The 13099-nt window shown below is 51.0% G+C and overlaps 1 protein-coding gene and 1 non-coding gene across 2 annotated transcripts in view; both read left to right on the plus strand.

The window, feature by feature from the left end:
* Positions 1-13099, plus strand: part of LOC139000885 (THO complex subunit 4-like) — a 69853-nt gene that overhangs the window by 49284 nt on the left and 7470 nt on the right. The window contains exon 5 of the mRNA XM_070402856.1: positions 779-831. Coding sequence (XP_070258957.1) covers positions 779-831 — 53 coding nt within the window. The remainder of the gene's footprint in view (positions 1-778; positions 832-13099) is intronic.
* LOC139000896 (U6 spliceosomal RNA) lies at positions 1946-2053 on the plus strand. Its single transcript, XR_011469737.1, has one exon. It is a non-coding gene; the product is annotated as a U6 spliceosomal RNA (small nuclear RNA).

The following is a 13099-nucleotide window of genomic DNA, read 5'->3' on the forward strand; positions in this document are numbered from 1 at the left end:
TTTGCTCAGGTCCATTTTGAAATAGGTCCAAATTTGATCTCACCCATTCTGTGGTTGTTCCTGGTTGTAAAATGCATAACTGAAATAACTATACCAGAGGAATTATCCCACATACTCATCACTGATGAGTCAAGGCAACTGTGGAGAGAAAGTCTAAACCAATCCATAAGAACTGCCTGTAACTGTGCAAGTATTAAGTTAGAAGCTGTACCATCTGCCTGATGAATATGAGAGATTTGTGCCAGCATGAAGTATTGAAAGATTCAGGAGTGCGGATTTGGGCACATCCTCATTACGCTTTTGGTTTGTTTTGAGAGAAAGAAGGAGGAAGAGAAGGAGAAGGAGATTGGACAGGAACCAGAAAGAGAGGAGGAAAAGATGGAGAGAGTAGAGGAGGAGGAAAGAAAGTTTAGAAGAAATAGAAAGAATAAGAAAAGGTTGAGAAGCAAGATGAGGAGGAGTAGGGGATGGAGAAGAAAGAGAGAGAGGAGAAGACACAACTTGGAAAGTGGCAGTGTACTCACCGATTCTTTAACCACAGGAGACCCTATGCTGCTGCTGTACCATGTGGTTACTTTGCTTGAGCAACTTCAAAGTCCACATCACCTTGTTCCATATGCACCTACAGTGCAGGCAAATGCCTCCTCCTCGTGTTCCCATAGTTCAATCCAATTTGCCTTCTCTCAGGTGGCAAGGCCCCCATACACCTTCATTATCTTCCCTCAGGGATGAGTCATCTCTACAGGCTGAAGGTCCTCACTGCCCTTTTCTTCCACAGGAAATACTTCTTGCTGGTCAGTTACAATGATGACGTTATCCAGAATGGGCCAAGTGAGTGGGACAATACTACTCTAGAGTTGATACACTTTTAGAGTCAGTAGCTGAGGAAGAAATATGACTGAAATTCAGAATTCTTACTCAGTGAAATATGTTTGTGTCCAGTGCTCTTCTGTGGGGCAGGCAGGTGTCTGAGGTAAATAATGATTGCTGGCATCTGGCCCCTGCTACCAAGATGGAGAACCAGCGCCCACGGAGCCTCTGGATTTTAGAGGCAGATTACTCCTCAGTTGGGTATATGACTCCATGGAGTGACCTGAAAGTTTGCTTCTTTTGAGTTCAACCCGGAAAAAGACAGGCACTGTCACAGGTGCAGGCTGCTGCGTGTCTCCCTCCATGCACCGCAGCAGACGTGATGTTCCTACCAGTGTCCCCGACAGATGGGGATTGTGGTTGGGACCTTGGGAAGGCTGGTGTGTGAGTCACAGTGCAGGTGCTCAGGATTCCCCACCCATGAGCATATCCTTGTTTACTTACCTTTGGTTCACTCAGGATGAGATGAAGCCTGTGTTCGGACTTGTCAGCAGCAGGTGTGCTGCAGGGTGTTAGCCACCAGAAGTTAATGAGGACTGGTGTCTATGAAAAGAAGAAAACTAAGAGTTACAAAGCCAATTTCTAACTACAGAGTCTGCCAAACAAGGCAGTTTATGAATACTGGGTGACAGCATCACTAGATGGAGGAGTGAGGACTGCTGTGCCAATCCAATGGCTCTCCTGGCTTCTCTTGTGAATGTCTGTGGTGATGACATAGACCATTTGACAAATTTCTGAGTTGTCCACAGCAGCACACATGGATTGTTTACATGACTTATAGCCAAGATTCAGATTCAGCACAAAGAGCTTCAGGACATGAGTATACATTTGGGTCAATGATTCCAAGCCAGAAGCGAGAAATATTGGAAAGGTTCATGGTAGAAAGCTGGCAAATCTGATCATCAGGGTTCCCTGGGTTGCTGAGAGCTGGGGAAGAGGTAACTAGGGGCCAAGCTGCATAGGTGCCCTGGCTCCCCCACAGACCTGTGGGTGGCAATGGCTCCAGCCTCTGGCTGAGTCCATCAGGGCATCGCTGGTGGCTTCCATCCCCATTAGTCAAAAGTTGTCCTAGCTAGTGCTCGCTTCGGCAGCACATATACTAAAATTGGAACGATACAGAGAAGATTAGCATTGGCCCCTGCCCAAGGATGATACGCAAATTCGTGAAGCGTTCCATATTTAAAAAAAAAAGTTGTCCTAGCCAGAGGGGCAAACATTCTGGGTGAGGGGCAGTCATCACCCTGGTGATGGACAGAGATTTGTCCCACAGGATTTCCTGGGTTACAAAGAACAAATCTTAAACATGGGCCACCAAGTTACCGTGCAACCTGAGCTGTCCATTATGACCCGGGTGTGATGTCACTCACAGAGTCATTAAGGGCCCTTCACGGAAGACTACATCAATGAGTGTGGGCCATACCTGATCCAACCTGGGCTGATCAAAGTAGTTATATGAGGTGATGCCTTGGACCCTACGGTCAAACAAGGAGTCCCTGTCTCTACCTAGACCTGTTCACTCATGAAAAGCTCCCTGTGGCCTGTTGACATTGAAGCCATTACGGCCTGTCCTCCTGATGGATTTGTATGATGTTGATAAGCAATATTATTTCCTTCTTGAATAATATGAGTACATTTCTCTGTACTTACCTTTTCCTCACTAATATCAGTGTGAGCTTCTGTTAGGACTGGGCAGTAGCAGGTACACTGTAGGGCCTTAGGCATCAGTTCATGAGGAATTGTATCTATAAAAAGAAAAGAAAATCATTCATTCAGTGTTATAAAACAAGTTCTAATCCAGATTCTGCTCAAGACACTTAGTAAATATTGGGCTATGGCATGTAACACTAAGTGGAGGAGTGGGGGCTGTGGTGGCAATCCAGTGGGGTTTCTGAGTTCTCTTTCCATGTCTGGGGTGATGACACAGACATTCTGAAAGTTTTCTGAGTGCTCCAGAACAGTGGACATGGATGGTTTACTTTATTTGTATCCAAGAGATCTAATTCAGCATGAAGAGATCAATTTTGTCACAGGTTTCTAGCCAGATATGAGAAAAACTGGAATGGATCATGGTAGTGTTATAACCCAAACAGGAGGAAAGTAGAATAATTCAGAATTTGCCAGGGAACAGAAAATTTTCAAGAGGAAGCACACCAGAGTAACAAAGACAGTGAGCTCTTCTGCGACAGTTGCTACCTTGATTAGACTCAAATTCCAGCAGGACCCTAAAGGTGAGGGGAGAGTTTGGCTTCTGAGGTGGTGTGCTACTCTATGTGACATGTAAATGCCCACTCTCCCTTGTTTTAAATTATGAAGAAGCAGTTCAAAAGTTTATGGTGGTGGTAATGTTGGAGTTGATTGGTAATGTGAGTCCAATTGCCCACTCTGGGAGTGCCCACATGGCATACCTTTCACCAATGGATGGGGAACTATATCGATGACTGGAAACAGCATATTTGAAGAGCTGCATGAAGACTCTTCTATGAAAACCAGACCTTGGGAACTGCACCCTCTCAATGGGAAAGTCCAAATGTGATGAGAGACATTGAACCCCAGAGGCAGGGGCACTGGGTCCTGTCCAGTTACTGAACTCTCAGTGGATCTGATCAGCCTGAAATACAGCAAATCCAAGCAGGATCTAGTGAGTCTGACTGGCCCTGACGTACAGTGTTGGCTAAAGAGTCATCTGTTCCTAGCGGTGCGGAGAGGAAGCTCATGGCATTGTTGCTCCATCTAGTGAAGCAGAAATGTCCCCGTGAGTCCCAGAGCCCAGCAGCCTAGGCCCTGTGCCTAATTATCTGAGATTCAAAGGAAGCCTTATTCCTAATACAGGTCAATTATATGAAAATCAAACTATTGTTCACAGAAAATATCTATTCTAATAGAGCCACAGCTACTTATTTACATAGAGTCAAGACTGTTATCTAATAATGAGGAGAGGCTTGTAGTTTCTGCAGAAACAGTAAGCCATTGAGTCTCTGGCTATTACAGAAACAGCTTGCTGACCTCTGACCTAGGATTCCCTTTATAATCATTAAACAGTTGGTTAAGAATTTTAGAGAGGTCTTTTTCCCTAAAGACAAAAATTTCCATGCTTATTATTCACTAATGGCCCAGTGCACAAATTCATGCACATGGAAAGGAAATGAAGTAGAAGAAATATTTTAATATTGCAATTTGCCCTTTATAATAGAAGTGTGAACCAAATTCATGATCAACAACGACAGATGGAAACACGTGTGTGATTGGTGCCAGTTAGAGTTGTATATGTATCGCACATGTGTGAGTCAACTTAGCCTTTTATATATAGACTAGGGGCCCAGTGCATGAAGATTCATGCACGGTGGTGTGGGGGGTCCCTCAGCCCAGTGGTTGGCAAACTCATTAGTCAACAGTGCCAAATATCAACAGTACAATGATTGAAATTTCTTTTGAGAGCCAAATTTTTTAAACTTAAAACTATATAGGTAGGTACATTGTTATTAACTTAAAATTAGGGTACTCCTAAGCTGGCCTTTGCTAAAAATGTCCTCAATCTGATTGAGGTACATTCGCTGAGGTTGACCCCTTACAACTCTCCCATCCACATTCATCTTGTATACTGGTTTCATCTATCTTTTGTCACCTGCACGCGATTTGTGGACGCGACTAGCACTAACCACTGCACAATGAGACTGCTGACTGGCTCACTCAACTCCTGCATGAATCATGTGTGCCTCCCCTGCACTGCATATCCCACAACCCACCTGCACTGCATCTCCTGTCGCCCGACCGGCCGACCGACCAACACCCCCCACTTCCTCTAATGCCACTTCTTCAAAATAGACTCGCCCATGCCAAAAAACGACTTCTGCGCACGGGCCACGAAGTTTCAATCGCACTGTACGTGCATGCCTGCACATGGTATTTTGTGGAAGAGCCACCCTCAAGGGGCCAAAGAGCTGCATGTGGCTTTTGAGCCAGGGTTTGCTGACCACTGCCTCAGCCCGACCTGTACCCTCTCCAATCTGGGAGCCCTCAGGGGAGCCCTCTCCAATTCAGGAGTTTCTGTCTGTCTTTGCAATCATATGAATGAATTGTCTGAGACCTCCAACCCGATTTGGTTTGTTGCTCACAGAATAACAGAGGCATTTTTTTTTTCTTTAATTCATTGGTGGAGATTTCCTGGAAGTTTTAGGATATCTTCCCTTTAATTTTTCCTAGACAATCTGACTTTACTTATGTCTTCACCTTTGCTTTCCCTCCATCCCCTACTGCAACAGTAACTTGCTCCAGGCTCACTTTGCTCTAGTGCAGCCATGGGCAAACTACAGTCCGCGAGCCGGATCCGGCCCGTTTGAAATGAATAAAACTAAAAAAAAAAAAAGACCGTACCCTTTTATGTAATGATGTTTACTTTGAATTTATATTAGTTCACACAAACACTCCATCCATGCTTTTGTTCCGGCCCTCTGGTCCAGTTTAAGAACCCATTGTGGCCCTCAAGTCAAAAAGTTTGCCCACCCCTGCTCTAGTGTCTAGGAGATCTGTCTGCCACCAGAACCATAATTCCCAGCATTCCTGGTGCTCCCCGTGCTCTGGGCTTCTGGTCCTGGTGCTGCCATCATAACTATTCACAGAATTCCTAGTGCTCCCTGCTCTGGGAGTGACCGAGGGAGCCACAGCCCCCCAAGCCTCCAGCTCTCCTGCTCTGCTCTCTGCCCAGCAACTACGGGAGCCATGTCCCCACACGGGAGCAACCGAGGGCGCCACGTCCCCCCAAGCTGCTGGCTCTCCCACTTCTGCCCTCTGCCCGGCGCCTGTGTATGCAAATTAACCACCATCTTTGTCGGAATAATTTGCACATTCACCCTGATTGGCTGTTGAGCATAGCAAAGGGACGGTCAATTTATATGTTTCTCTTTTTTTTTTAAATATATTTTATTGATTTCTTACAGAGAGGAAGGGAGAGAGATAGAGAGTTAGAAACATCGATGAGAGAGAAACATCGATCAGCTGCCTCCTGCACATCTCCTACTGGGGATATGCCCGCAACCAAGGTACATGCCCTTGACCGGAATCGAACCTGGGACCTTTCAGTCTGCAGGCCAACGCTCTATCCACTGAGCCAAACCGGTTTCGGCTATATGTTTCTCTTTTATTATATAGGATACTAGGGGCCCAGTGCCCTCAGCCCTGGACTGCACTCTTTCCAATCTGGGACCCCTCACTTCGAAGGATGTCCTACTGCCGGTTTACAGGGATCGGGCCTAAACTGGCAGTCAGACATCCCTCTCACAATCCGGGACTGCTGTCTCCTAACCACTCACCTGCCTGCCTGCCTGCCAGCCTGCTCGCCCTCAACTGCTCCCCGCAGCTGGCCTGCTTGCCCCTAAGTGACCCCCCACCAGTCTGATCACCCCCAATTGCCCCCCTGCCAGCCTGCTTGCCCTCACCTTCCCTCCCCACTGGCCTGCTTGCCCCCAACTGACCCCCTGCTGGCCTACTCACTCCAAATTGCCCCCCCCCCCCGCTGTCCTGATCACGTCCAACTGACCCCCACTGATGGCCTACTCGCTCCCAACTGGCCCCCCTGCTGGTTTGCTTACCCCCAATGGCTCCGTCCCCCATCAGCCTGATCACAAAAATCTGCCATCCCATCCTGGCCTGAACACTCACAACTGCCCTCCCCTCTTGGCCTCTAACAGCCTCTACCTCAGCCCCGCCACCATGGCTTTGTCCAGAACAATGTCTGGAAGGTCTCCTGGAAGGTCTCCCAGTCTAATTAGCATATTACCCTTTTATTAGTATAGAGGCCTGGTGCATGGGTAGGGGTCCCGCTGGGGTGCCTGGCCAGCCTGGGTGAGGGGCTGCGGGACTTTTTCAGGCTCACCACACCTCCTTCAGTGTGGGGGTCCCCACTGGGGTGCCTGGCCAGCCTGGGTGAGGGGCTGATGGCTTTTTGCAGGCTGGCCAAGCCCTCCAGTGGGGACCCAAGCTCCCAGCCTCTCCTTTTTTACTTTTCAGTTCCTCCTTGAGTGGAGGCCAGGGCGGGCTGGAAGCAGGTATCTGGGATTTATTTATCTTCTATAATTGAAACCTTGTAGCCTTTAGCGGAGCCCAGGGACAACCAGGACAGGCAGAAAGCTTGGCTTCCTCCATCGCCAGGCCAACCCAAGCCTCCTGCTGCTCCAGCTCCATGGCCACTTCCATCTTAGTTGGGTTAATTTGCATACTAATTCCTGATTGGCTGGTAGGTGTAGCAGAGTGATGGTTAATTTGCAAGTTTCTCTTTTATTAGTGTAGAGATTAGGGGCCCGGTGCACAAATTCGTGCACCTTGAAAGACTCTGCGGCCGAAACCGGTTTGGCTCAGTAGATAGAGCATTGGCCTATGGACTGAAGGGTCCCGGGTTCAATTCCAGTCAAGGGCATGTACCTGGGTTGTGGGCATGCGGGCACGTCCCCAGTGGGGGATGTGCAGGAGGCAGCTGATCGATGTTTCTCTCTCATCGATGTTTCTAGCTCTCTATCTCTCTCCCTTTCTCTCTGTAAAAAATCAATAAAATATATTTTTTAAAAAAGAAAAAAAAGAAAGACTCTGTGAGTCATGAGGGTACAGTACACACAGGGGCGGGTCTCAGCCCATCCTCCACACCAAGGCCCCCTGCCCCCTGCCTGCCAGCAACCCTGCTCCCACTGCCACTGCTCCCATGAGCTGACGGCGCCGGCCCCACTTGTACCCCCTGAGGGCACAGAGTGATTGGGGTCAGTGCCAGCAGCAGGTGCAGGAGAGGCGGCGCTGTCAGCAGGTGTGAGCAGCAGCTGCTGTCCCAATCGCCCCTCAGGAGCAGGGGTAGAAGTTTCCAGGACATTTCCCAAACACCATTGTCCATCTCCTAAATTCCTGTGGCAGCTACATATGACAGGGAGGCAGTGCCAAACAACAATGCCAATTTAGCCCTGACACAGGGACAGAAAAAAGGGCCTGTACTGAGGGAGAGGCTGGGCACAGGCTCAGGCTGTGGGCCTGACCCTGAGCCACACGCTGCTCCTTCTGTCAGCACTCGCCTCCGGAAGTTACAGCTCACGCTGCTGAGCTTTCAGGATTTAGTCACACACCTCGACATGATTTCTATGAAACTTGCTTCTTAGAAAAATAAAGCTTTGAAAGGTGTGGCACAAAACAGGCTCCTAAATACTTGTAAAGGGATGAAGCAAAGCATGAACCTCAGGACCTACAATGCATGCTCCCCATGAAGGGGACAGTATTTGTGTCTAGTGTCCTCAGGTTTGCAAAGTGACATGCAGGTGCCCTCACCCCCCTACCCCCCAAAGGGAGAGAAGTGCCCCCTCTCTGAGCCCCTCTGCGGGTATCAACTGGGAAGGCACCAGCTGCTGAGGACAGGTGTCCTGCTCGCCATCCGCCATCCAGGTCTCAGGGCGAGACTGACCTACCACTGTTCTCTCCCCATACACTTGTGCAAATAATGAATGAATGAATGAACAAGTGAGTGAATGAGTGAGCAAATGAATGAGTGAATGAGTGAATGAATGAATGAGTGCGTGAGTGAAAGAGTGAATGAGTGTGTGAATGAGTGAGTGAATGAATGAGGGAGTGGATGAATGAATGAGTGAGTGGATGAATGAATGATGAGAAGATGAGTGATTTCAGTAGAGTCTATAAGACATCGAGTCTCTGGCTGTTACAGGAAAAACATGCAAATGTGATTCAGGATTTTGGGTTCCTATGATAACCTCTGTGTAGCAGCTTAACAACTTTGGAGAGATCTAGTTCACTAAAGACAATCTTTTCCATGGCAGTAAGTCCTTCGTTAGGCACTCCTGAATGCAGAGCACTGCAGAACATGTGTAATACCCTGTGTGAAGGTGAGCGCTCTCCAGGGAAGCCAGTCCTCGGCAGCTGCTGCTCTCTGCACAGGCCCAGGACAGAGCTCAGGCAGAAGGGGGTATTGGAGTGAGTGCCTGTCCCTGCAGGTGGGCCTGGTGCTCAGATCCGTCAGACACATTGTAGTTGTCTCTGGCAACACAAGTACAGAGCTTGTGACTTATCAATGTGCAGAGTGACGTCACTGAAGACTGCTAATGCCCAAATATAAAGTCCTGCCCTGAATGCGTCCCAAACACCACTAGTTTAAGTCTATTTCACGGTTGATAGTGACACACTGAGGAGACCTCTGCAAAGTATTTCTTAAAATATATTTTTCTTGATTTCAGAGAGGAAGGGAGAGAGAGAGAGAAACATTGATGATTGAGAATAAGTGATTGGCTGCCTCCTGCACGCCCCACATTGGGGATCGAGCCCACATCCTGGGCCTGTGTCCCTGACTGGAATCGAACCTGGGACCCTTCAATTGCAGGCTGATGCTCTAGTCACTAAGCAAAACTGGCTAGTGCCTCTGCAAAGTTTCTAAGCTGCTATGCAAAGGTTCACATAGGAATCCCGCCAAGAACAGTCATTTTTCCTCCGTAGAACCTCACTTACAATCCCAAACAACAGAATGGAAGGAAAGTGATACAGAAATGCCTCCGGAGGTCTTTCTTAGTTTAAACCACGGCACCTCCCGCAGCACCTCTGAGGTGCTCGGAGGCCTGGACACGCTGGGTGACGTCCCTGCTCGGGGACGATGACTCTAGAAGTTGTGCACGGCCTTTCTCTGCTGCTTTGTGCAGTAAAATAATAATGTGCTGTACAACATGGTTCCCACAATGTAATGATAGTGTTTTTCAAAAGTATTATTCACAGAGTAGTACATCCAAAATCACTGCATTTTTCCTTTCCTCTAGCTTATGAACAACATATTTAGTTTAAAGAGCATTTTCATACAATTGCCTTCCACCAATTTTGTGAGTAAACTGAAGGTCAGTGACTTAGCTGTGCATGAGGGGAACAGTCCAGAGCTCAACCCAGGGCTGCCATGACCAGCCCCTTCCCACCAGAGTGCTTCTACCCACAATTTGCAGTCTCCCGCTAACTTCACCACAAGGAAACAAAGAAACCCTTCGGAGGTTTCTCAAAATAGCAACTTGCATCTCAAAATAGCAACTTGAAGAATTTGGTAAAACTAGAAAGTCACCCTCCACTTTTCAAAGAGTGAAAAGCTTTGAATGTTACCTCTTCTCTAATTGTCCAAACGCCTTCAATGGGGCCCTAGTCAATTACGAAGCAGCGCCTGAGATGGACCACTTATTGACAAGAAATCATGGACGTCTATTCCTGATTATAATGCCGCTGCGCACCCCACTGCAGGCAATGGCCACTAAATCACATCCTGGGGCCAATTGCTTAGAGCTCAGCGTCAAATTATATTGCAAGCTGTTCATCTCACCCTCCTTTTCTAATTAATTTTCTATAAAAAGAGATGTTTAGCCCTAGCCAACTTGGTTCATTGGATAGAGCTTCGGCCTGCAGACTAAAGAGACCCAGGTTTGATTCCCGTCAAGGACACAGGTGGGGGTTGCGGGCTCCATCCCCAGTAGGGGGCGTACGGGAGGCAGCCGATCCATGATTCTCTCTCATCATTGATGTTTCTACCTCTCTCTCCCTCCCCCTTCCTCTCAAAAAGCAAATATATGTCACAGGCCTCCAGTTTACTCAGAAAAATCACTGGAAGGCAATTTTGTGTATATGTACACACAGACACAGAGAGAGATGTTCAGAGTCTATTTCCAGCTGTGACCCGTGACAGCGTTATCCCCGCAGCGTTCTATCTGGAGGGAGAGTGGGCGGCTCCTGCAGGAAGTGCAGAGGACTGGCAGCTGCTTTACTCTGTGGTTCCACCAGAGAAAAGACTGAAAGCCCTTGGCACTTTGAGTGAATGGGAACTTCTTACCTCTAGCAGAAGTCACTGCACCCAATACAGCTGCGGCGTTCTCAGAACACGGCCTCCTATTAAAATTCAATAAATTTACACAAAGTTCTATGTCCAGCACCGAGAGTCCCGCAGAGGGAGAAGGGCGGCCAGCTGGACAGGGCACCTGCGGACCAGGGGCCGCTCCCCCTCCCCCCCCCCCCCCCCCCCCCCCCCCCGCCCGCGCGTCAGCTTCTGCAGCCGAGTCAGCTACCCGAGGGGAAACTGCACCCGGGCTTTCTATGCAGGAACGTCTTCATCCTCCAAGCGGCCCAGGACTTCCCCCTTCACAGGAAGATACAATGACCGCTCCCCCAAAAAGACAAGTCATCCTCTCGCAACTCCACTGCGGTCAGGTTTCTCCAGCCTCCAGCCCCCGCCCCGGGTCCCTCCTGCCAGTTCCGGACGGTCCCGGAGTCTCGGCCCCATCGGAGTGTGCCCTGGAGAGGAGGGCACCCGCTGAAAACGGGGGTCCGCTCCCAGGGCCTGACCCATTCCCTACACTGTGCCCACGAGTCAGGCTACGGGCCCCACTAACTGCACTGTGTGGAAACGGGGCACCACGCTAAAGTTGGGGGGACATCCCAAGCCCTTTATCACCAGGCAGAGACCCCCGCTTCCCTGCCCTCCCTCACCCCGCACCCACAACTCACCCAGCCGCCATCCCCGCCGCGGTGCCTCTAAGCGCCTTTCTCCTTCCCCACGTGCACCGCCCCGGGAGCTCCGACCCGCCCACCGGGGCAGGACACACCCACACCCACCGTGATTGGCCGGTGAGGAGCGCGCAGGCCTCCATTGGTGGAAGTGCCTCCCTGCCTTAGCCACTCCCGGCGCCAACTAGGTCCAGAGAGGCTGGGTGCATGCCCACTACGACCCCCCCCTCGCCCTGCACCCCAACCGAACCAGAGCTGCATGCAGTATGTGTTGGCATGTGTTCACCTGTCCTGAGTTGTCTGCCTGCCGAAACCCACAACCTCCCGAGGCACCGCCACAGCTTCCCGCCCCACATGCTTGTCCGGGCAGAGACCGGTTTCTCCTAAAGTTTAGGACCTAAACTGTTCTGGGGTCGAGCTGACCGTTCATGGCCTGTATGTCCGGGCTTTGTGGACAGGACTTGGGAAGACCTCCTACCTGTGCTGAAAACCATGGATGTTGGTGGGCTGTGGAGGTTGTGGGCCACAAAAGAGAAGAAAGAAAAGAGGAGGGCGGGCGGGCTGAGAAGAAATCCATGAGGATGGAGGGACTTGATGCACTGGTCTCCATGGGCCGAATGCGCTCTGATGACGCTTCCCACTTGCACACTGGATGTGGTACGTATGTATTCAGATGATGTGGTATGTATGTATTCGCGGGAGGGGGACCGGGCCCTCGCAACGTGTGCCGCGCGGGCGACCGCGACGGGGCCGAGTCAGTGGTGCCGGCCGCTGGCTGACCTTGAGAGTTGGTTTCTTTTTGCTGCCGCCTGTTCTTCCATTAATGTAGTGTTTGTTTGTTTTTTTCCTGTCTTGCCTCGTGCCTGTGTCCCCGACGCAACACCGCGGGCTCTCTTTTAGTTAACTGTGGAGGAGGCCCCCGGTGAGGCAAGAGGACGAAGCCCAGAGGCGGCACGGGCTCGCTCCTCTCTCTCTCTCTCTCTCTCTCTCTCTCTCTCTCGACGGCCCCTATCGCGAGCGCTTGTTTGTGTGTCCACCCTGTGCTTGACCCTGTCCCGGTCGGGTCCTCCCCCCCCCCCCCCCCGTGTTCCCTCAGAAGTGTCTCCACGTGGCTCCGCGGGCCCGATGGGGTGTTTCTGCTGGGGTTTTGGGGGACGACGCGCCCTTGGTGAGAAAAGCCTTCTCTAGCGATCCGAGAGGGTGCCTTGGGGTACCGGACCCCCCAGCCGCCGCCCCTCCTCTGGAAGCGCGTTCGGGTAGCCGCCTCTGTGTTTGAGCGCTCGGGCCCCTCTCGCACCGGCTTTGAGGGGCCGAGCGGCGACGCAGCTGTGCCTTACCGTGGCCCGCGCCTCCCCCCTCCGAGTCGGGGGAGGGTCCCGCCGGGCCTGGGCCAGCGTCCGTCGCGAGGAAGCGCCGCGTTACATGAGCGTGCATGCGCACGTTGCCGCGTGTGCATTCGGGTGCGCGGGGGATTCTCTCCCGTTGTGTGCCGAAGGGGTTGGGGGGCCGCGGAGGCCTTTCCCCGTCCCCCGGCGTTCCCGCTCCCGCGCCTCGAGCTGCTCTCCGCACGCTCCCGCCACACGGGTTCGCAGTCGACGGGTGTGCTGCTAGGGCACGGGGGCCCGGCTTGTCCTCGGGGGGCGCTCCGCCTGGGATGCGAGTCCCCGTCAAGCTCGGACTGGACAGATGAACGGATGGGCGGCTGGAGAAGGAGCCGCTGCGGCTCCCC

The sequence above is a fragment of the Myotis yumanensis genome, unplaced genomic scaffold (assembly GCF_028538775.1).
Source record: "Myotis yumanensis isolate MYYU_CA2020_CCGP unplaced genomic scaffold, mMyoYum1.0.hap1 SCAF_40, whole genome shotgun sequence".
Classification (NCBI taxonomy): domain Eukaryota; kingdom Metazoa; phylum Chordata; class Mammalia; order Chiroptera; family Vespertilionidae; genus Myotis; species Myotis yumanensis.